Source organism: Penicillium crustosum (assembly GCF_028827405.1).
Source record: "Penicillium crustosum strain IBT 35664 chromosome Unknown utg000002l_segment0_segment0, whole genome shotgun sequence".
Lineage (NCBI taxonomy): Eukaryota > Fungi > Ascomycota > Eurotiomycetes > Eurotiales > Aspergillaceae > Penicillium > Penicillium crustosum.
The window spans coordinates 6,101,575-6,124,043 of NW_026623123.1; the positions used below are offsets into that span (position 1 = coordinate 6,101,575).

The 22,469-nt window shown below is 48.6% G+C and overlaps 9 protein-coding genes across 9 annotated transcripts; 5 read left to right on the forward strand and 4 right to left on the reverse strand.

The window, feature by feature from the left end:
• Positions 1–837: 837 nt before the first annotated feature.
• N7487_005815 (uncharacterized protein) lies at positions 838–1,683 on the forward strand (the record flags this gene model as incomplete). The annotated part of the gene is made up of 2 exons (XM_056873562.1): positions 838–1,121; positions 1,185–1,683. The coding sequence occupies 2 exons, from the start codon at positions 838–840 to the stop codon at positions 1,681–1,683; spliced, it is 783 nt and encodes a 260-aa protein (XP_056731282.1).
• Positions 1,684–2,426: 743 nt separating this feature from the next.
• On the forward strand, positions 2,427–3,893 carry N7487_005816 (Zn(II)2Cys6 transcription factor domain-containing protein; the record flags this gene model as incomplete). Its single annotated transcript, XM_056873563.1, has 1 exon — positions 2,427–3,893. One exon carries the CDS (start codon positions 2,427–2,429, stop codon positions 3,891–3,893), a length of 1,467 nt encoding a protein of 488 aa, XP_056731283.1.
• Positions 3,894–4,555: 662 nt separating this feature from the next.
• N7487_005817 (glycoside hydrolase family 16 protein) lies at positions 4,556–5,914 on the reverse strand (the record flags this gene model as incomplete). Its single annotated transcript, XM_056873564.1, has 1 exon — positions 4,556–5,914. The coding sequence occupies one exon, from the start codon at positions 5,912–5,914 to the stop codon at positions 4,556–4,558; it is 1,359 nt and encodes a 452-aa protein (XP_056731284.1).
• Positions 5,915–6,241: 327 nt separating this feature from the next.
• On the reverse strand, positions 6,242–7,801 carry N7487_005818 (zinc finger HIT domain-containing protein; the record flags this gene model as incomplete). Its single annotated transcript, XM_056873565.1, has 4 exons — positions 6,242–6,986; positions 7,050–7,493; positions 7,555–7,689; positions 7,728–7,801. 4 exons carry the CDS (start codon positions 7,799–7,801, stop codon positions 6,242–6,244), a joined length of 1,398 nt encoding a protein of 465 aa, XP_056731285.1.
• A 207-nt stretch (positions 7,802–8,008) lies between these two features.
• N7487_005819 (oxidoreductase, short chain dehydrogenase/reductase family) lies at positions 8,009–8,980 on the forward strand (the record flags this gene model as incomplete). The annotated part of the gene is made up of 4 exons (XM_056873566.1): positions 8,009–8,078; positions 8,137–8,432; positions 8,540–8,840; positions 8,891–8,980. Exons 1-4 carry the CDS (start codon positions 8,031–8,033, stop codon positions 8,978–8,980), a joined length of 735 nt encoding a protein of 244 aa, XP_056731286.1. The 5' UTR covers positions 8,009–8,030.
• A 937-nt stretch (positions 8,981–9,917) lies between these two features.
• Positions 9,918–11,167, forward strand: N7487_005820 (putative endo-1,3(4)-beta-glucanase; the record flags this gene model as incomplete). Its single annotated transcript, XM_056873567.1, has 2 exons — positions 9,918–10,047; positions 10,101–11,167. The coding sequence occupies 2 exons, from the start codon at positions 9,918–9,920 to the stop codon at positions 11,165–11,167; spliced, it is 1,197 nt and encodes a 398-aa protein (XP_056731287.1).
• A 602-nt stretch (positions 11,168–11,769) lies between these two features.
• Positions 11,770–17,033, reverse strand: N7487_005821 (WD40 repeat domain-containing protein; the record flags this gene model as incomplete). Its single annotated transcript, XM_056873568.1, has 6 exons — positions 11,770–15,035; positions 15,089–15,864; positions 15,917–16,225; positions 16,280–16,403; positions 16,466–16,863; positions 17,011–17,033. Coding segments are annotated over 6 exons (4,896 nt in total), but the record flags the coding sequence as incomplete, so codon positions are not given.
• Positions 17,034–18,977: 1,944 nt separating this feature from the next.
• On the forward strand, positions 18,978–20,259 carry N7487_005822 (FAD-dependent oxidoreductase; the record flags this gene model as incomplete). Its single annotated transcript, XM_056873569.1, has 4 exons — positions 18,978–19,029; positions 19,136–19,563; positions 19,596–19,721; positions 19,829–20,259. The coding sequence occupies exons 1-4, from the start codon at positions 19,001–19,003 to the stop codon at positions 20,257–20,259; spliced, it is 1,014 nt and encodes a 337-aa protein (XP_056731289.1). The 5' UTR covers positions 18,978–19,000.
• A 118-nt stretch (positions 20,260–20,377) lies between these two features.
• N7487_005823 (translation machinery-associated protein TMA46) lies at positions 20,378–22,301 on the reverse strand. Its single transcript, XM_056873570.1, has 3 exons — positions 21,909–22,301; positions 21,276–21,826; positions 20,378–21,219 (listed from the first exon to the last, which is right to left on the reverse strand). The coding sequence occupies exons 1-3, from the start codon at positions 21,981–21,983 to the stop codon at positions 20,775–20,777; spliced, it is 1,071 nt and encodes a 356-aa protein (XP_056731290.1). The 5' UTR covers positions 21,984–22,301; the 3' UTR covers positions 20,378–20,774.
• Positions 22,302–22,469: the final 168 nt, after the last annotated feature.

Consider the following 22,469-nt stretch of genomic DNA (forward strand, 5'->3'; position numbering starts at 1 on the left):
GCTTTCAAAATAGAAACTTGGTACATCAATACTAGATACCAAGAAGAAAAAACAAACCTCCAGCAAGGCCTCGGAAGATACGTCTTGAAACCGAGAGAAAATGGCGTAAATACTAAGTAGAGGGTTGGCCAGCCGCATAAGTTTGCATTCCACACAGCTCGGGTATTCCATGCTGCAATTAATGACCACACCAATAGCGCCTTACACGTCACTGCTGGAAGAAATATTAATAGTTAATCCATTGCCAATTGACAAACAAAAATGGCCCTTTCCCTTAACGTCACAGCGGCCCGCAACATAATTGACTTTGTTCATGAGATACGCCGGACGCAAAAGCAGAACAAGCTTTCGGGCGCTCCCCCGAATTGAGCATCTTCGATGCTGTGGGGCAGTGTAAAGAACATCACTGCTACTCTGTAGTATGATACGCTTAGGTGGCTCGAGGGGGATCGGCCCTGGAGGTAGCCAGAATATAGCTAAGATATAACCAAAAATAGCGGGTCCGGCTGAATTGGGTGGATTAGATCATTTTGGCCCCAATCTTGGCGAGGCTTAGGGGGCTCAAGCCATTGACACGTTGGGATCTGCAATAATATTCCTATTTGGGTAGTATAGATGCTAGACCAGTCAACAAGGAATATTTAGTCACAATCGATGACGCCGGCAGTAAGACTGCGAGGCTGAATCAACATTAAATTGAAGGGCGATTCGAAGTATAAAGGATACCAGATATCTGTGTCGCAAAAACCACTCAACAAACGGTTTTGCATCCTCAACCACACTTCAAATTACCTCAACGACGTCCTCTTCTTTATCTTACTATTAATTTAAAGCGATATGGCGGTTGTAGGCTATCGAAACGGCATCGCTATCCTCCAGCTTATCGTGTTCCCCATCATTCTCGTTGCTGCCATTTTCATCTGGAAGAGGACAGGTTGGAGGGAAGGCAGCAAGATCTGGCGATATGCCGTCACCCTTTCTCTCATCCGGATCGCTGGAAGTATATCCTCGCTGTTGACAATCAGCAATGATTCCCACAACATCAAAGTTGCTGTGGCCGTGTGCCAGCTGATTGGTATTGCACCTCTCTTGCTAACTTTTATCGGACTGCTGAGACAAATGTGAGTTTTCCATCGCGAAAGTATTTATCACGCTAATCAGAGACTAACATATGTCGTTGATAGTGATGTGGAGAAAAGAATGCCGCCCAGGCCCATGGCATTGCTGACTCTGGTCACCTTCGTCGCTCTCATTCTCGGTATCGCTGGAGTGCACTCTTCCAGCGGCAATGATGGAACCTACCGCCCTAGCAAGCTCGCAAAAGTAGCCATGGGAATTTTCCTGGCTGTATTCGTCATCTTTGTGCTCCTCAGTGTTTGGCTTTTCTATGAGCTGAGCTTCTCTCTGCGGAGATTCCAAAAGAAGCTGTTCCTGGCCATTGCCCTTTCTATTCCGTTATTGGTGGTTCGCCTCGTCTACTCGGCGCTCAGCGATTACACGACGCTTAGTTCCTTCGCACTGAATGGAAATACCACGGTCTATCTGTGCATGGATGTATTGGAGGAAATCATTGCCATGGGAATAACCATGGCCCTGGGAATATCAGCCATTCTGGAAAAAGATTTCGTGAAGCTTACTCCAGTCCCCCAGGAAGATACCGAGCCGAAATCAATGGGGGCGTGAGTTTCGTTTTCTGAAGGATGGGTCTTGGGGGTGAAGAGTGGCTTCGAGGATGGAATTGAGGGGTATTGTGCAATCGAAAATCCGGGGAAAAGAAAAGAAAGTTGTATATAGGGAGAAATTCCAAGGTTTGCTTCCATAGTGATTAATAAATTAATACTCCGTATTTTCTACATCGTTCACATAAAGTAACTGGGTAAGAGAAGTATGTAATTCGGTGTAAATTACCCAATTTCCCTGTATCCGGATGGTTTAATACTGTATCTGACCGGGTATTTATTACTCCGTTCATCATGTCTCCCTCCAGGGCTATCTGCAGGAATGACAAATTCTTGACCTCGGGGAAATGGAGGGGCAAGGCGCATTTGAGTGGATATTCGGCATTTTCGGTTTTGGCAGCCCTATTGGACACTTCTCATGCTCCTTCCCATGTGTTAGCTTTGTGGTTTGCAGATCTTGGCGCAAAAGGGGTTGGTCCTCAGCTGAGTCTTGGCCTTCAGCCCTCAGCCCAACGGAGCAGCCGCGTCAGTTGTACCTTAAAAAGACTCATCAATGCCAAAGCTTGTTTCCTTTTTTCAACGGCCAAGAGCAATTGCCAAGTGCTCATTTTCATCTTATTCGTATTCCCTTCTGAATCATAGTTATGCCACCGGGTGGACGAGCTTCCAGAAATTGCGGCAACTGCCGATCTATCAAGCGCAGGGTAAGTGCCTAGAATCAATCTGCTGTCGGATAGGACTCGCTCAATGTTGAGTACTGAGTATTTTGGTATCAAGTGTGACCAGAAGTTTCCCCATTGTGGACAGTGCATTCGTGCGCGCGAAGAATGTCAAGGGTATAGAGATGAATGGGAGCTGGTCTTCCATGATCAAACCACGCACACAATTAAGCGCTCCAAAGAAGCTTGGGCAAAGGCAGGCGGCTTGGAAACATTGAAAAGATCGCCCCCACCCCGCACTTTGAGCATGAGCGAGGACGAGGTGGGCGCCAACTATTTTCTATTTCATTTCGTCGTTGGCGGTCTTTCTCCCTCTCGAGGGTATCTGAACTATGTGCCGGCAGTGTTTAGCGCTGATGGCGAGAATCCGACCTTAATGGCCAGCATGGCAGCTGTGGGTCTTGCAGCCCTGGCAAACTCCACTCAACAGCCTGAATTGTTCCAGCGGGCCCATACAAAATACTGGGAAGCGATAGACAAAGTGAACGCAGCACTCAGTTGCTCGGTCGAATCTATCAAGGACAGTACCTTAATGTCAGTCATCTCTCTTGGCTTGTTTGAGCATGTGAGCGATTTTGAAACATGGTTCCAATATGTAAAAGGAACCGTGGCGCTGGTGGTTTCACGTGGCAAGAACCAATTCTCAAGTCCAGCCTCTATTCCCATGTTCAATCAAGTGCGTGCAGATATGTGCGCTGCCTGTGTTCATCGTCTCGAGCCATTTCCACGAGATATGCTTGAATTGCAAGAAGAGGCAAGCAAGCAGGCCGACAACTCCAGTTGTTTTTGGCTACTAGGACTGCTGGCTACCCGGACTGTCAATCTTCTGTCGGATGTTACGGTGGTCACAATCAAAGATGGTGAAACTTTAGCACACTTCTTGGAAGAATCAGCTGTCCTCCAACGTGACTTCCAAGCCGTTCTTGGTAATTTTAGGACGCAAGAACCGTATACAACGATTGAAGATTACAGTGGAGACCCGGACCTCGTTTACAATTCTCGATATGACCTCTACAGATCCGCGTGGGCTATAAGACTTTGGAACAATTCTCGAATCCTTCAAGTCATTGTCTGCGAGATTGAATTCCACCTTTTGTCGAAAGCCCTCACTGCGGGTCTCCCACCGGCCCGCCGAAAGCAAATAGCAACAACCCTTGAAGCGACATGTCAAATCCTCAAGACTCTGGGTGACGATATTTTGGCCACAGTTCCGCAGTCCTTAGGAGCTGTGTTGCCCCCAACTGAGTCTCCTACTCCTGCCAATTTATCTTCCGATTTATCTGCCAACGCGAGTGCTTCGGGTGGGCATCTGCTAATGTGGTGTTTATACACGGTTGGAAAATCCCCAGTCACCAGAGGCCACACCCGAAAATGGGTTATGAAGCGTCTTAGGGACATTGGTCAAAAATCAGGTCTCCCAATAGCCCTGCAGTTTGTCAATGATATTGATGAGATAGACAAAGCGGCGAGCATGTTAGAGTCTGCCGATAATTGATGACTTGATACATGATTTGTATTGGTAATTTCTATGACGGGAGGCAACTGCGTTCTCTATATTCCAATATCAATTATGCTAGGTAGAACAAGACCATACAGCCATTTATTACTTACAACCATATGATTGAATAATTCATCTCCACGGGCCTCTAGCCATTACAAAAATGAATTGGAGCAAGATAGAAACTACCACGTACGATACTATTACAGCGATTCTGATCAAATGGATTCCTGATCCAAACGAACAAGCCAGGCTTACAAAAAAAAAAAAAGGTTCATGACTGAAACATACATGTTTCGAAAATACCGCTGGATTTAGATTCCGACATTGTGGCTTGCCGTAATATACTGTAGCATTGCATTCCAATCTCGTATGCTTCGGATTTACGAGCAATACGTTAAACTGCTAATCGTCGGTCCTATAGCACGTGTTGCTTCCGATTTATGTCGATGTATCCGCTATGTAAGTAAGCTGTAGACAAAATATCATCAATCCACCATGGAAAATCGGCGAACATATATGTATTTTTTCTGAAAAAAAAAAATCCATTCTGTCCAAAAGTAGAATACAGGACACCCAGGCCAGCCAAAGCGAAAAATCCTACGCAACAAACGGAAGGACCGAAATTGATAATAATGCAAAAGTCTGACAGAAAAGCCCTAAAGCTCATCGATGTTGCATGGTCTCCGACAAGATCCACGACGAGGCCTGTTCCTCCACTTCTTTCTTCTGCACTCGCGCCCTTGCCTACCTGGCTTGCACTTTTTGTGCTTCTGCTCCCCATCTGGCTCCAATGAATCCCCATTACCAAGAGAACCATTTGTGAGAGGGGGCCTTTCATGGCCACCATGGTCCTGCGAAAGAGACACGTAAGGTCCCATGAGAGCATCAGAGGAACGGTTGTAGATTAACTCAATGTATTCGATGCCCAAGTATATACTGTCACCGATTCTCATGTCACCCGTCCAGAGTCCACCATCACTCCAAAGATTGAGAATAATCATGCTCTCCAGGTCAGGGACCCTGTACGATTTGGCATCCTGTATCTGATTGTTGACATACCACCGGGACTTGTCCGAGAGCCAGTCCAGGCGATGCGTGGACCACGTTGTCCATGGAACAGGTATGTCGGCAATGGTACTGGCCCCGGGGATCTCATGATCAGCGGTAAAATTATAATCGGGCTGATTGGCATAGTGCACGCGATAGGCCGGGTCCCGCGTCAAAATCTCAATGTCCGATTCACATGTTTGGTCATGGTAGGTGAAGATTCCAGCACAAGCGCCGTCAGGTGGTCTACCATCACGGAGAGATGGAATCGTCTTGTTCAAGGGCACGGTGGGATGTCGTTTTGGATCGCGTGGCGGCCATTCTTTGGGTTGAGGAGGTTCTGACACGACAGAGCCAGCTGGCAATATACGCAGCCGGACACGCACCGAGCACCGGTAGATGTTGCGTATGCGAGTTTCGATCTCCGCGGTGGAAGTGTATTCTGAAAAGCGGGTGGTGCGCAGAACAAGATACGTCGCATACGTATCATTTCGCTCGTAATCCCGGGTGAGAAAAACGTTGTGCTTCGAATTTATCATGAGCACCGGGGCTATAGGGGTGCCTCGGCGTTCCCAGTTCTGACTGCTCCAGTCTCTCTCGAAGGAGGTTTTGTAGAATACCAGTGATCTAGGATCCGTGTCCTTTTCATCATGCACTCCAGGTGAGAGATGACCATCTTGCGGGTCCTGGTCGTCTCCATCATCGTCATCATCCCAGTCCTCGTCGCCATAATCAATGGGCTCTGACATATTGAGATTGGCATGCTTCTTCAAATCCACTCCCCGAAAGTCCCAGAGCTTGTAGTGCTGGAAGTATCCTGGATCGGGCCCGGAGATTGTGTAGCAATCGCATCCATGTGGAGGTTTCTTGGCCGGTAGCGGCGGCGGTGCTCTGGGGACTGAGAATGTTGATGCTACAGTGCCAAGATAGATCACGGCGATCCCCAAGGACAAAACGTTGATTCTCATGGTGGCAGTAACAGCCTTGGAGGATCTAAGACTCCCAAGGTGGCTCTGGGTGAAGTGAAGAACTCGGAAGGTCTTTGTTTGACTCGATAGGAAACCGCGCTGGTCGTGATTTCCTCTTTAGGTCGAGATATCACAACCAACAACATCTGTGTGGTTTTCAGTGAATACACCAGCATCTAAGCCTGATGTTTCTTCCGAGTGAATGACTCTTCAATGTTTGTACAATTGACTAACAATTAGCTGTCCCTAGGTATCATACATTATCTAGTAGAGGTGCCAAATTGGCTAACATCTTCTAGTATCTCTCTCTCCTCGTATCAAAAGCATTCAAACCGCTGGTCCAGTCTCCGGGACTGGTTCAAATAGATCTTTCTTCAATACCTCCAATACCAGGTTCTCGTCGACATCTTGAAGGTTCACCGAAGAATCGGGAAGCGCTTCGTTTCCAGCCGTGTCATCATCATCACTCGTGGTAGAAGACTGGCCTATCTCATCTGGCTCAGCGGTGCGAAGATAGTCTTCCTCTAGTATGAATTTGGAGTTATCTTTGTCTGCAAAGAGTGTCTCCGCTGACTCTGGCAGTGCATAAATCGTAGGGAATTCTAGGACAGTCCGATTGCGCAGAACAGTATTGAGAGTTGAGGTTTGCAAGAGGGGAATTAGGACTGGCTTTTTGGTTGTGGTCCGCGGACGGTGAAGGTAGAAGTAAAGACCGCGGTGGGGGGCGATGGTCTGATTTGGTGCTTTATCCATTTGCTCGGTTGAGGCGCCTGCGGGTTCCTTTGCTGCGTCATTGGTCGTAGATGGGGGTGATTTTGCATCTGCCTCTTCGGCCACCGTCGTGACAGGGTCACCGGGTGCAGCGGTAGTCGTATTAGGGGTATCCAAATCTTCTTTCTTGTCTTCTTTCTTCTCTTCTTTCACTGGCTCGATAGCTATCTCTTGATCCTTCGAGCGTGGGCAGCATCGGTTATAGGCTTCGGCGACAGAGCATGTATCAATGACGGAATCACGAATGGTCTTCGCCCCATCAGCCGCAATCCACTCTATGGTCCAAGCAAGACGCTTATGCCTTCAGAAACACCCAAGTCAGTAAAATGTTCGACTTAAAAGACACAGGAAATTCTCGACTCACTTGGGATGCAAACGCGACCCATTCTGCTTATTTCTCGACATTCCCTTCGGAGCTCGAATAACTTTCACAGCAGCAGTCTCGGTGCCGCGCAAGAACGCAGCCTCGCCCTTGGCAAGGCCCTGGTTCGGGTGTTTCCTTTTACGGCCGGCAGCCAGATTCTGCAAACCTTCGGAGCTACCATCATCTGCCTGAGCACCGCCCGTAAGATCGATTCCGCGGTTATCGACTTCTCTCTCCGCGCGCTCGAGGGTGCGCTCGATGCCGGTGATGAAATTGAAGTCGCGGTCGAACGCAGATTCAGTGTTTAATTCATTGCGTTTTAGATATGCGGCAGGATCGCGCACGCCGGAGCATTGCGACCAGAGTTTATGGCGACGTGTGCAGGGTAGAGAGCAGGTGCGTGTTGAGCAGCGTGGACAGCGGTATTTGGGAGGATTGGCATGGCTGTACAGAGACGGGTTAGATTAAAAGGTATACCGGAGTACGTAATTGTTCATGGGCATACCATATTGAGCAGAGATCACTCAGCAAGGGATCTGAATCGGCCATCTTGGTTTGATTGTTCGATGCGGAGAGTTGGAGAGTCGGAGATTCGATGGGAAATTTATTTGTCTTATCGATAACGGCCTGAGGCAGAGATCTGGAATTAACTACGGAGTACCCCCGTATAGCTGTCACATTTCACAAACAACCTTAGTTTCTCCAGGCTCCAGGGCTAGACCTAGGAATGAGCCATGAACAGGATTAATCATCTAACAATGGTCTAATTTTCACTTGGATGTTATCTTTGCGGGGATACACCAGTCCCGTTCTCTGCAGATGATATCATCTGCAGATGTGATGATCAATCCCCGCTGCATTTCTAAGCTTCGGTGATATCTTCCGGGCCGACTGCCATTATTTAGTTTTTAGATTCCCCTATTTATCCCAGAGACTTACAAAAACATATCTTCATATATTCATATATTTCCCAGATTAAATATGGCTTCCAAGGCACTCGCGATCATTGCTGGCGTTGGCCCCGGCACGGTACGGTCTATATCTTCTCCCCTGATTCCATATAAGGATTGTCTGACGGAAAAAACAGGGCGCCTCAATTGCCAGGAAATTTGCAAAGTCCTACTCTGTTGTAGTGCTGGCTCGAAACCCAGACAACTACAACCCAGTTGTTCAAGAAATTAATTCCAGCGGCGGCCAGGCCATCGGCATCAGCACCGATGTCTCCGACTCGAAGAGCGTCAATGCTGCATTTGACAAAATTCAAGCAGAATATCCTTCCTCCAAGGTAGCTGCTGCTGTTTTCAATCCAGGTGGCGGTTTTGTGGTCAAGCCATTCCTCGAGCTGAAGGAAGAAGATTACTCGAATGCACTCAAGTCACAGGCGTACGTATATGCTGTTTCTTGTATCTACCTGATCCACATCATTCCAAGCTTAATATAGTTGGCATCGTTTTTTAATTATTTTGCCAAATTGCTAACTCTCATATTAGACAAGGCGCCTTCAACTTTGCCCAACGGGCTATTCCGCTGCTCCTGGACGCTCGCGAATCGTCGGAGTATCCGCCTACTCTGATCTTCACGGGAGCTACTGCTAGTCTTAAGGGTTCGGCTAAGTTTGCTGCATTTGCTTCGAGCAAGTTCGCACTGCGTGCGTTGGCGCAGTCACTTGCTCGTGAGTTTGGGCCTCAGGGTTTGCATGTATCGCATACTATTATCGATGGTGTCATTGATATTCCTCGCACCAAAGCCTGGGTATTTGAGCATGAAGATGCAAAATTGAGCCCTGACGCTGTAAGTTTGGCCCCGTTGGTTGCTTTATTTCGGACACTGACTAGTCACAGATTGCGGATTCATATTGGTATTTGCATACTCAGCCACGCACGACTTTTGCGTTTGAGTTGGACTTGCGGCCTTATATTGAGAAGTGGTAGAGCGCTTCTCGGGGTCTTTCTGTCTTACGAGGCAGAACGAAGATAGTAAGAATGCATTATTTAATGGGATAGGTTGGTATTATCGACTGAGATTCAACTTAAATCAAACTTGAAATTATGTACAGCTTTCCTACCTGATTTGAAACATATATGAAGCACCACTAGGGTATCACTGATTTTTAACGATAGATGCCGTAGACGGTCGTTAAGAATGCCACTGGTCCATAACTCTCTCATTGCTTCATATTGCCAGGCATTAATTTAGATATATAGAAAAGTATACTCCGTAGGGAGAGTCTCTTATATAGAATACACTTTTTTTACCGCCCTCGTATATATCTAGGGGATTATATCTAAAAAGACATCTAGACAGCATTTAAAAAGATAGCTTAAAGGATACCTCAAAAGATATCTAAAATGAATATAGCAAGGCCATATAAGCGGCTGATCGCAATTCTTGTCTTGTATATGCCTCCGGCGATGAATGAACTGGTGACATACTTAGTCGCCCATAGTCCACCACCGCATCCAGATTCAGCAAAAGGCAGAGAAAGTTACTGAGCTTATAAGTAGATTTGTCGGATTTCTTGGTCTCTTCAGTAGCTTTTGTAACTTGACTTCTTCAACAACTCAATATCAATCTCGCATTGCAATACTCGCATCGTGGTCCACCGCACTCAAGTGCGTTCTCGACTAGTAGAATTCTACTGGATTGGCAAGTATAACTGATAGCTAAAATTATATAGAAAGCCTATCCCCATGGGTTTGATAGCTAACTGACCTTGGAGGTAGTAATGTCGGATGGATAAGGTTTTATGCAGATGCTGAGTCAGCATGTAACGTCACCGTCTGGGGTGATTCCAGAAAACGGCACAGCCAAGCTCACCCAAGCTCTCACCTATCACCTCAACTTTCCTCAACACTCGCTGTACCCACCATGAGCTCCGACGACGCCTCGCCGCAGGCCGGACAGCAGTATAACAGCAATTCCTCAAACGACTCCCCCGAGCCCTCTCTGGCCACAACCCCGCGATCGCGAAATACAACAGGGTCCAACTCCGACCAGAGTCAATTGTGAAGCCTGATCTTTTCACATTGTACTTTGGATTTTTCGGCACAGCAGCCTGGACAAAAAGGGTCGCGACTACAGTGAACGAGCGAGTGGAGAACCACTACGTGCTGACAGAACGACCCCCGACCCAAGAGGAATTCGATGCGATTGTTGAGCACGGAACGCAATGCTTGTACCACGGACGGATGGGCATACCTATCAGCTCATTCCTCGGAACAGCATTGCTCTACCGCCAAGCACGCAAGTCACCATTATTCCCACGCGATCCCACACCAGCTGCACTGCTCAGCACGTTACGCACCATGTGGGCCGATTCCGCCCTCAGAGGCAACTTCGGATCAGCGGCATTTAAAATGATCTTCATCATGACTCTCGGCAGCATGGCATCGAGCGCTTATGCCGTTTCCCAAGATGCTATGCACATGTTGACGGACCCGCGATTGAAAGGGTTTATCGAGGACATGCGCAAGGCGAAACCAGAGGACGTGCGAAAGCGCAAGATCCAGGCTGCTAATGAGCGTCTTCGCAGCATGCGCAGTGGTGAGCAAGATGTCGGCTCCAAAATCATGGGCACGACTGGTGGATATGCCGGCGGCGAGGAGTACCAACTGGAGCAAGTGTCTGATTCTTCTCCGCAACCAAATTCTTACTCTGAATACGTGGACTCAAATGATACCAAGGGGAATTCTCAGTCTGCTTCATATGAGTCCCCTACGTCGGGTTTGAATGCTGGTGCGATATGGGCACGCGGTAGGAATACCCAGCCCGAGTCAAAATCGGCCTTGGACTTCATGGATGAGGACGATGCTAGCCCCACAGCTGCGGAGTACCGGAATACAAACATTGATGGATCGCCGACTACTGGTAGTGCTTGGGACCGGATTAGACGACAGAATGCCGCACCACGCCAGCCTCGACAGCAGTCCGGCATGTCACAACCTTTACCGAACCCTTACTCTTCCTCTGCCGAGTTTGGCCAGAGTGACCAAGAAAAGTATGACACCACCCAGAAGACTGAGAGGGATCTAGCACAGGCAGAGTTTGATCGGATGGTTGAGGCAGAGAGGAACGCTGGTAGCGAAGGATCACCTCGAAACCGAGGTTGGGGATCTTGAGGATCTTGAGGGCCTTTTGTCTATTTATCTTTGCATGTACAACTATGTCATTTTCAGCCTTTGAACATCTACTTCCATACCAAGAAATCTTCAACTAAGAGAAACAACCGATACAGTTATCATTAAGCCTTTGCAGGCATATATGTTTAGGTATGGTAACCATGATCAAGAAAGTATGAGCCAATGAAAAAGACATTTTAAAGACATCGCTGTCTGCAATCTTGAAAAGGAAAATATCAAAATCAGAGACTAGGAAATTGTGCATTTAATCAACCATGGGATTAAGGCTGATGACAGGATATGATATTTGGAATATAACTTTGGGCATATAACTCAGAAAACATTAAACAAGCAGAACGAGAGAGGGTATGAGCCCTTGAACAGGGGTAATATCAAATGGAAACGATGGACAGTAAAAACATGATGCGTGATGCGTTGAAATCCAGGACATTGCAATTTCATGATAAAAACAAGAACAATCAAAAAAAGTGGGCTCATGATGCAAAAGAGAGGAGAGAAAAATAATAACATAGACCAGCAGAAGATATATAAAAATAAAGGGACACCTCGTTGTCGTCAACTAGTTAAGCCCTAACGGGGACTTAAACATAGTTCGGACCCGGCGCGACATAGCTCTGACTCGGAAGAATATAGTTCGAGTTCGACCCAGCAACATGAGGGTTTAGAGTCTCATAGGGAGCCATCTCCGCTTCATGAGCCTGTGTCCAAGGCTCAACACTCCGACTATTGTTGCGCATACGAGTCAAGCTGCGCAGCTTGTTCGTGAAGCTCTCGTTTGAGCTACGGTTTCGGCGATGGTCAAAGGACATACGCTGACCACTCGACTGACGGGAATCCATTCCGTGAACGCCTACATTGAGAGCCGGAGCAGCAGTCATAGCACGAGGGAGAAGACGGCCGAGGTCTTCGTTGTTGTCTATAGCGATGTCGATTGTCGCAGAGGACTCGCGGGGCGAGACGGGGGTTGCGGAGAATGGGAATGGAGGTGGTGGGGGTGGGGTGTTGAGATGCTGCAGCTCTGGGAGGATGGGTGGCGGTGGTGGAGGGGGAATTGTCTCGTACTGCGCCGAGGATTCTCTCCCCATTGCATGCTCGATTGTCTCTTCGATGCTCACTTGAACGTGGGGAGAGGTGCTGGAGACGTAGCTGCTTGAGCTGGTGCGGTTATGGCCCTTCGCACGGCTGCGGCTACTGGACCGGCTCCGGGGGAGGGCTGGGTTAAACCGGGGATGCATGGGGAGGTCGTTGGGCATAGAAGGGGCGTTGTACTGTCCTTCTGGTACAGGAACAGACATCGATCGTCCGATTCTCTCGGCATCCCCTTGATACCGGGCATTGCTGAGGAACATACTGTTATCCGTGGGGATGATAGGCACAGAAGGAGGTCGCTCTTCGTCTTGTCCGCTTCCCCCGTACTTGGGATGCCGCATAGCTCGAGGAGTTGCCGGAAGCCCACTAGGCATTGCGGAACGTGAAGAGTTCGAGTCAGAGCTGCTGGGATAGTCGATAGATACTTTGTTTTGGGACACCTTGTTCCGCGATGGAGCTCGTTGGAAGTATGAGCTTGTACCAGAGAAAGGCGGGGAAGGCTCAAGGGGACTTCTTGCGCTTTGCAGCTCGCCCGGGAAGGGGATGTTTGGTGCTGATGGGTTGCGAGCGAGTGATAATCTTCGTGCCTCTAATTCAGCAGCGGCAATCTCTCTTCGCTTCCTTTCCGCGAGGGTGACGAATGGTGTCTTTGGAGAGACAACGTCTTGGAAATCATTAGCCGTCGAGCTTGGTTGCCCATTAGAATACTCATTGGACGTGTCTTCTTGGCCAAAGACCTTGCTGCTCAACTGCTCAGGTACAGATGCCTGCTGCACCCAGGGGTCTGATGTAGGCCCTGTTTGAATCACAGAGAGACTCTGTGATGTTTTGTGTCTGGTCTCTGGAGAGCCGTCTCTTTTGGAAGTTGTTCCTTTCTCGGCACGACGTCGACTGGCACTTCGGTGCCGAGATCGTAGTCTCTTTTGGTTACCCTCGACCAGTCTCAAAGGATTATCGAGATCTTGAGAAGATTCCTCTGTGGGATATGTCATAGGAAGAGGCGATGATGGTGATCGAGTGCTGGATCCTTGTCGGTCATTGCTGCGGCCTCGGATTGAGGCGTCTCGTTTATCTATACCGACACGGCTTGCAGTGTGACGACTTGAAGAGCGCTGACGGTTCCGAGACCCTGGCCCTCTCACCTTGCTAGAACTTCTAGTGCGAGACTTTGACTTCCGTGTTTCAACTGGCTTTTCAGACTCTCCAGTGTGGTATCGAGCCAGCTCATCAGGAGACATAGGCACCGGCGAGGAAGGAGAGCGCTTGGCGGGTTGGATGTATCGACGCTCACTCATACCGCGGGCATCTCGGGAGGTACCACGTGGTTGGTTGGTTCTTGAGCTCTGGCTGGCAGTGTCATCTGGGTTCCGTCTTCCACGGCCCGGGGTATGTGGACGGAACTTCCGCGCGTGGTAGTTCGCTTCATCCAGACTACTGATGTATTGATCAATACTACGGCCACTGACACTTGGGCTCCTAGCCGAAGCGTAGCTATTCGCTGTCGAAGCGGTGCTTTTAGCGCTGGGAATCAAATCGGAGCGGTCCTGCGGATTTCTTTCACCTTCCAAGGTCTCAATTTGAAGGCCGTCTGGTTTCCGATCTCGGGACCCGTTACGATGGTCATCATTTGTGAGAGCCTCAAATACACCGGCAGCTGGTGATGGAAGTCCCTTAATTGCGGCAAACTTGTCTGCCCCTTGCACAGCAGTCTGGGGACTGGGCTTGAGAGAGTCTAGACTGGGGTTATATTTCGCGGCCGACAAAGTGAGAAGACCGTTATTGCTCTCCTTCTCATCTTGGCTCTGCTCCTGTCCGCTCATTTCATTTTCGGAGGTGGAGCTATACTCATTCTGGCTGTAAGAATTCGACCGTGAAAAGCTTGGAGGGTGCACATCCACTGGTGTCTCTCCTATCGAGGGTAGACGACGCCGATTAAAAGAAGGAGTGGTTGTTCGAGAAGTCATTGCGTGGCTTAGGCTTTGGATGTTGTTCAGTTTATAAGAGCCAAACCCACCAGGGGACATTGCTGACTCGGGAACAGCAGATTCGGCAATCGGAGTGATTCCAGGTGCATTTGTTGGCGTGCGATCGTCAGACTTTAAGCCAGGGAAGCGGAAACGTCCTGGCTGTGCGTCAAAGGAAGTAATAAGCTTCAGGGCTGGTGTTTTCAATGTAGGTTTCGAGTTAGATGTAGATCTTGGTCGGACGGGTGGTGGCATATTGTCTTGTGAGGGTTCGGGCGAAGCGAGAGGAGATCTGGAGCGAATCATTTCTGCAAAAGATGAAGTTTGCTGAGCAGATGGAGATGCCCACGGCTCTGAGGGTTCCGCTCCCGTGCACATAAAACAGCGAATGGCAAGTTGTTGCTGGGAGTGAGTAACGACATGTTCTCCCCATCGACGAACGAGATATGACTGGCGCTGCCAGTCTGACGGGAACAGGATGCATGTCATGAGGATAGCTTCCATAAAGTGATTGCGAGAAACATAAACCTCGATAGCATCATTGCTATCCCCGAGACCAAGCAAGATCGCGGCCGAAGTGTGTATGTCCCCGATCTCAAGCAGCTTCTGTGCAAATGCTTGTCCGACTTTGTTTGCCTGCGCCTGGCCACTCATCTGACTTAAAGCAAGAATCATCCAGTCGGAGGTTGTTACCTGCCCAGAGCTAATCATTGAGGCCATTTCATCTGTGTTGGTCTCACCAAGCCATTGCATTAATAGAATAGCACTTTGACTACCCACAGCGTGGCGGCTCACTAAGAATTGTCAAAAGATGTCTCCAGTATAGAGAATACGGGGGAATACATACGCTCATCTGTGATCAGATCTTGGATGTCTCCATCCCAGCCAAAAACCACGCTCAACATCTGCAGACGAAGATCATCCGTAGTTAAATTCGTCTCATCGATAGGCGGCTGCTGTTTGTAAGGCACATCAATCAAGCGAGCCCGAGTGAATGGGAATAGATCCACAATGTTCTTATCGGCAGGGCTGAGATGAACCTCGTTCCGCAATCGCGATGCCGCCCTCGAACTTCTCACAGATGACATCGAGACCGAAGATGGATAGGCGAATGAAGCAGAAGCTTGGGGTGTATCATGACCACCCGACGTCATCGAAAATGTGGTAGCACTTTGACCAGAACGACTTGGCGGGGAGAAAGGCCTCATATTATACTTCCCAGAGGATGCCTTCGAGCTCACCGATTCCGTCCGACTACGCGATGAAGCAGGGCTCGTCAGATCTGCCCTCTGTCTGAGACTCTCGATACTGTTTGCATCAAATGGTGTTCGTCTGGCCGCGCCTGGTGGTTCTCGGATATCAGGAGCGTCCTGCAAGCGACGTGGGGACATTGTTTGCGATCGACTGCCTTCCGCGGTGCCAGGCCGGGGAATGATTGGAAGATGTTGTACATTTTTAACCATTGCCGGGTTTTCCAGATCATACTGCTGGACTGAGTGCTGGGGGCCGATGGTGAATAGCGTCGCAGTAGGTCCATAGTTTGCGATGCCTCGTACACCGTCGATAGTGGGAACTGGATCATAAGTAACATGTTTTGTTCGAACATCCCAAGACCATGTTTCTCTACAACCAGATGTCAGCAAATTCCTAGTTATCCCCCCGAAGGGTTGCGCACCCTTCCAAATATTGCACCAGTCTTCCATTCTTTGACCAGCCCATCCATTTAGGATCAGATGAATTTGAGTCAGATCGTTTCAATACCCTAATCACTCGAGGCGACTCTTTTCCCGGTGGTTTTGCCACACTCCAAACTCGTAGATCGCCATTCGATGACTGAGTTGCAAGCATGTCTGACTTCTGTTTCGATGAGGATGCATGCCAAGCTAAGGAAATAATTGGCGATGGCCCACGCGAAGTAGTCAAAGTGTGAAGAATGGTGAATTGAGGAAGTAAAGTCGCGATCAATATAGAACCATTTTGATATCTGGAACCCATTAGCTTCCAAGTGTTGTATGTTAATCATATTCATCGCACATACCCAATTGCATAAGTACGACAATCGGTGGCGGGCGCAAGAGCTGTGATTGGGTCGAAAATGGTGCGCGCAGAGATGTGCTCTGAAGTGGGAGGTTCAAATAGGATCACCTCACCCTTGCCATTTCCTGTCTTTAATCAGCAAATCGATTCAAAATTCATAAATTATAAGGCGTGGGGATGCTCTCACCAAATGCAACGTTGCCATTACGCATCCACGAAGCTATTCGCAGATGATCGAAGGAAGCAAAGCGGGCAATCTCCGTTCCCGTGAAGATATCCCAGACAATCGCCGTTTGCCCTACATCGTAACTGACAACCAATCTCCCCGCACCCCGTTCGCTGACATTATCAACCGATATAAAGTCAATGTTTTCCTGGTGACTCTGAAAACGTCGTTCGATGGCCAATGTATCATGATGCAAACATAGGATTGTTGAGCCCTGGGCGTAGAGGAACAAGGACGCCGTCGAAGCGCAGGCCTCGAAGCGAGGCTGGACAGCTGGCGGTGCAGGTGCCATTGCTTTGACGGTCCTCAAAGGTCGCAATTCTGTCCCCAGGCTCCTATTCCATGTCAACTCAACCATTCTATTTGCCCAGATGCATATGAGACAATTTGCGGGGAAATTGGTTTACTAGAAGCGGATTTGTTCAAGACAAAAGTCCCAAATGATATATCTCCAGAACAAGAGGGAAGAGAAAAAAAAAGAGTCTAAACAAGATTGGGCCACTGACCTCTGTTTAAGCCAGGTAGATTTCTAATCGGCCACCCTGAGTACCGGTCAAGGTAAAAGACGGGAATGTCCAGGATATCTCAAAGCACATTTGGGTGGGAGAATTAGCGCCTGACAATGTGACTGAAATATAGTACCTAGGTAGGCGCGAAGATCTGGGCCCTATAAATGAAAAGGGTGAGATGCAAGATATGTAAGAAATATGCGAGAAGGCACGAGAAAAATAAAAGGGAGGATGCAAGCCGTTAGAACAAGGGAGGGGAAAAAGAATAAAAAAGAGAAATAAGATATTCAAGTGTGACACTGGAAGCAACTAGGAAATTGAAACTCGCTTGCACGTTCATCACATAGAAAGCGTGACGGAGGGGGCTTGAGTTTTGTGACAGGATGTAAGACTGGGGTTCTATATAACGATAATATACATATAAGCAAGACTACCCGAGGAAATAGGAGAGAGTACGGAATAAAATGAAGACAAACATTTCCCAAAAAGAGGGGAGCATCGATAGTCGATCCAAATGAAAATACGGGGACTACTAAGTAATGGTTGGCGCTCGGAGGGATTGCTGGGCGCTTTCATTTCCTAACTGGACCATACAAGTGTCCCGTTTCTCGCGTTGCAGAGGGACCGGAGCATGACCCGGGATTAAAAGCACCATATTCAACACATTATTAGCGGAGACGGTGAGATCGAGCCTTCTTGGTGGCTGGGTTATCCTGCGGGACTTGCACCAACGAGCATGCAGAACTCAAGCAAAGGAAAAAGTTAACCAAGGTTAGGTCAATGCAGACAATGTTCCCGAATCACTTGAAGAAGAGAGTCCCTGGTCCTTGCACTATCTTTAGTGCCCTGCACGTCGATCACTCGGAGGTAAAGCGTTTACTAGTACTCCGTATTCCGTACTTTATATAGTTGAAAGTATATAACCCTAACTCCAACTTGACCAACTTGATATCTTCTCAACTGCAAGGAACCGCCCAATTTTCAAATGATAAAAAAACTGATATGCAAAAAAAAAGAAAAGAAAAGAAAAATAACGATAATGTGATCCGAGACAGCAATGTGATTGGGATCCGTGCTGTTGTTCTTAAGCTGCAGCTTCGTCACTTCACCTGGCCAATCACCGTCCATCACCGCTGATCCCTCGGCGCCTACACAACCACCCCTCAGCCAATACCTGCACTCATCCAGCCATTCCATGATGGTCTAAAATCAACTAGAGAACGGCATAAATTGGCTCTATTGGCCTATAGCAGCCTTCTTTTTGGCTTGAGTTCGGAGAAATGACCGTTCAGAAGTTTCATACTTGAACTAGTGTTTCCGATGTCTATCAATGACGATCTCGCCTTCTTTTTTTTTTGCTTTCTTCCACGAGGCTTATATTGAAGTGCGGAGTACCGCAAAGTGGTTTTGCATTTTGGTTCCTGTGATGTGACAGAAATGCAAAGATATGCAGTCATCCCTGCACAAAAAGGCACCGTCGAACATCCTGGAGCTTGGGCCCCTGTGATAGTATCGGGGGCACCGGCAGAGTTTTCAATCGAGCTTGGGCAATGAGAAAGGACTATGAAGTCGAACTGGATGTATTGGATCAATTCCGATCCTTGAAATAATACAAGTCATAAGAGAAGCCTTAGTATACATAGTCCCGTACATATTCAATGCGGGCCAAGACAGGATGCGAAATAAATGCACACCTACTATTGGAATTAAGAGACTATATTCTACCTATGTATGTCCTCTATATCACTAATAATCCAGGAATACTGCTATACTACTACCTAAGTGTTGGATGCCATGCCTTATCTAAGACAAGTGGACCATGCCATATCCCGTTATCATCTGATCGCGGGGGTCTTATCGCCTTCCAAGGTTCCCCGGACCCTCTTGACTCATACAATCTCCCCAGGACAATTGGAGAGCTTGTCAATGAATTGTTCCCTATAAAGACTTTGTTAATCTCTCGTGACAGCTACTTCCAACTCTCAACATGTCCAAAGAAACAATCGTAGTGATAGGGTCAGTCCAACACTCCCACATATAATATCCTGAAACCAATCAGGCCCCCAAAAGAGAAAAACAAAGTCATCACAAGACACAACAATCAGCTGACAACCTCGACTAGAGCGGGTGTCATTGGCCTTTCCACCGCACTGTGCATCCAACAACACCTTACTCCGACCCAATCCATACTTCTCGTAGCCCGCGAGTTCCCCTCAGAAACTTCCGTCAACTACGCCTCGCCATGGGCAGGAGCCCACTACCGCCCGGTGCCAGGCTCCTCGCCACAGGCTTTGAAAGAAGCGAGCCAAGCGCAGCGCACATATGAGTTCTTGAAGCGGACTGCGGCCGCTGAGCCCGGCGCAGGAATCAAGTTCGTCGAGGGTGTTGAGCACCTCGAGGCTCCGCCACCTGAGTACTTGGATCAGCAGAGTGTGAGCAATGTCTACTCGCATGTGGATGGGTTCCAGATGCTGGGAAAAGAGGAGGTTCCAGTTGGTGTGGTGTGGGGCGTGAAGTACGGGACCTATGTGATTAACTCACCCGTTTACTGTGCGCATTTGCTGCGCAAGTTCGTTCTTAAGGGGGCGAGACGAGACAGTATACGCTTGCCAATGTGAAGGAGGCGTTCAGTATGGCGGGGAATGTGAAGACCGTGGTAAACTGCTCTGGAAGTGGGTTTGAGGACCCGAAGTCATTTATTATTAGAGGTATGTGTGTCTACGATAAGAGTGATAGTGATGGTGATGGCGATGGCTGTGTTTGGGATGCGCTTAAATGTCTATGTTCCGAGTATGTGGGTTGACATGTCCTCTAGGTCAAACGTGTCTCGTACGTAACCCCGTCTCGAAGACCATTACTCGACAGAATACAGATGGCTCGTGGTCCTTCTGTATTCCACGGCCCCTCGAAGGTGGAACCATCATCGGAGGCACGAAAGAGCCGAATAACTGGGACCCGAACCCATCGCTGGAAACGAGGCAGCGCCTCCTCGCTAACGCAGCTAAGTGGTTCCCTTTCACGCCCGAAAGCGACGGCCAGTTCGATGTGATTCGTGATATTGTCGGTAGGCGGCCTGCTCGAGACGGCGGTTTGCGCATCGAGGCGGAGAAGCTCGCTGATGATGTGTATATCGTTCATGGGTATGGTGCTGGTGGTCGCGGCTTCGAGCTGTCTCGGGGTGTTGCCGAAGATATCGTAGCCGTGATGCTTGAGAAGAGGCTGTTGCAGGCTAAAGCCTCGCTGTAAAACTATTTGTTGGCATTCACGGAGCGCATACATTGTTTATAGAGAGAATGTTGTACATATTTGTTGAGTTGATAGATCTTACTATGTCGTGCAATCTGATACATAGAAAAATAAAAGTCATCAGGTTCATTTGAATGAACGAACTTTTTGCTACCAACAAAATAACGAGGTGCTATCAAAAGGTATATCGGCCGTTGATTCTTCCGTCACATGGGACATACAAGACTTATAAAGCCTTTGTGCCCCCGTGGCTAGTCAGCCTTGACCTTTTCCTCTACGCATGACATTTTTAGTACACACGTATGGAGGTTGGGAAGAAAAGGCGACCAACCGAGCCCTCAGTGATGAGCGAGGTTGCATACAAAGCGAGCGGTTTGGGCAAGCGATTGTAGCGATCACTCGACATCGAGATCCGACCCCACAGCAACACGAAACAAACTTCAAGGTTGCATGTGGCTGGGGGAGAAGGATCCTCAAGGGCCCACGAATCTAGTATCGTGAGGATGTGGAGGGACTCAACCCACAGCTTCAGGTGTGACAGTTTCAGGTATACTTGTGGGTGTGCTTGTTGGCAGAGTCCCACCACCGAGCTTGAGCAGACGTTCCTCTTCCTTTTGTTCACGCAGCCTCTCGGTCTCTCGTCGCATGACTGACAAGTTCCAGGTTCCACTCTCGTCCTCGCCCTCCTCGGCCTCACTATCCTCCTCAGCCCAGTTTCCGCTCTCGAACAGTGTACGACCAGTAGCCTCCTTAGCCTGCTGTGCTTGGAACTCGGCGGCCTTCTTGTCCATACGCTCCTTCTTCCACTTGGCGAAGGTCTCCTCGTTGACGGGTGTGAGGGTGCCAGTCAGCTTGTGACGCTCGGAATCGAGCCAGTCCTCTAGGGTGAGAGTGTTCAAAGGCGACTTGTCCTTAAGGGCCTTCTCAGCGGCTCTTTGCTCCCTTGTCTTCAGAACGAATCTATCCCCGCTGTTAGTATTGCATACTAGGCACCCATAAATGGCAGAAAGACATACCCTGGTGGCAAGCTGTGCTTGTACATGCACTTGTCTCCTCCATTTGGACAAGTCCAGAACCAACCGTATTTCTGGTTCTCCACTGCTTCGATGAAGAATTTGCACACCTTGTCGGTGGTTGTGCGTGGGTTGCCGTGTTTGCTCAGAACGACACTGCGTAGTTTCTCCTCATCCCAGTCGTCCATGGTATCCTTCTGCTTCTTCTCTTCTTCGGCGGCCTTCTCATCACGGGTGTCGGTGTACAAATCCTTCTTGGCTGCTTTGCGCTCGACATTGGGGTCGTGTGAGAATTTGCACTTCCGGCCCTTCTCGCAGTGACCCTGCTTGAAGAAAATACAGAGGACAGTCTTCGGGTCAACACCGAAGGCAACCTTCTGGACCTGCACGGGTTTGAACAACTCAAGGTTCTCTTTCCTGGCCCGCTCAGCGGCCGCCTTCTCGGCCTCACGCTTCTCTTTTTCGGCGGCCTTCCTCTTCTCGTCTAGGTTCTTGTTGCTTGCGGCTTGTGCTTGCAACTGTTGGATCTGCTTCTTGGCGGCACCACCTTTTTTCTATATTGAACGTTAGGGCACGTTGGGGTATATCGCGAGTGGGCTCGCTTTTCAAAGACTTTGGATCGAGGGTATGACGTACATTTTTCATACCAAAGGACTTATCCTCAACGGTGGCCTTCTTCTTCTTAGGCTGATCGGCCTTCTTGGGAGGCATGGCGACGGTTGGGCGGACGTGACGTCGCGGATTCGGGGAAGAGTAAAAATGTGAAAATGCGCCTGTGCAGGGTGCGCCTCAGTTTGGTGAGAATGAGATAAAGAAAAGACGCTAATGAAACCCGAAAGAATGACAGGGAGATCTAAGAAAGATGATATCGAGTGGGCAGGAATGCCAGGGTTGGTTGTAGAGTGAAATGTTCTCGAAAACGAGGGGTGTGAGAGTGTGACGGTAATTTTTGGTTAACCAATGACGGTGCGGGTCTTTTTTACTCCAGCGTCCACAGGTCTGCGGTGCGAGTCGAAATATCAAAGAAGTACATATGTAGACTGATATGAGATTTATATATAATTGTCTTGAAGATTCAATGTTTTTACTAGAGAATCACTGTTTTCTCGGAATTCTATCACTGGTGTACAATATCGAAGTTTTGAGCATGTGCTCTTCATATTGACATGCGTCATATGCCCACTAATATTGTGCCCT

What these genes read in the sequence shown, in the direction of transcription:
- N7487_005823 (XM_056873570.1), bottom strand. Translation starts at nt 21,983, where the DNA reads ATGCCTCCCAAGAAGGCCGATCAGCCTAAGAAGAAGAAGGCCACCGTT. An exon ending in AGTCCTTTGGTATGAAAAAT is followed by an intron (nt 21,827 to 21,908) that starts GTACGTCATACC and finishes CGTTCAATATAG; the next exon opens with AAAAAAGGTGGTGCCGCCAA. An exon ending in AAGCACAGCTTGCCACCAGG is followed by an intron (nt 21,220 to 21,275) that starts GTATGTCTTTCT and finishes CAGCGGGGATAG; the next exon opens with ATTCGTTCTGAAGACAAGGG.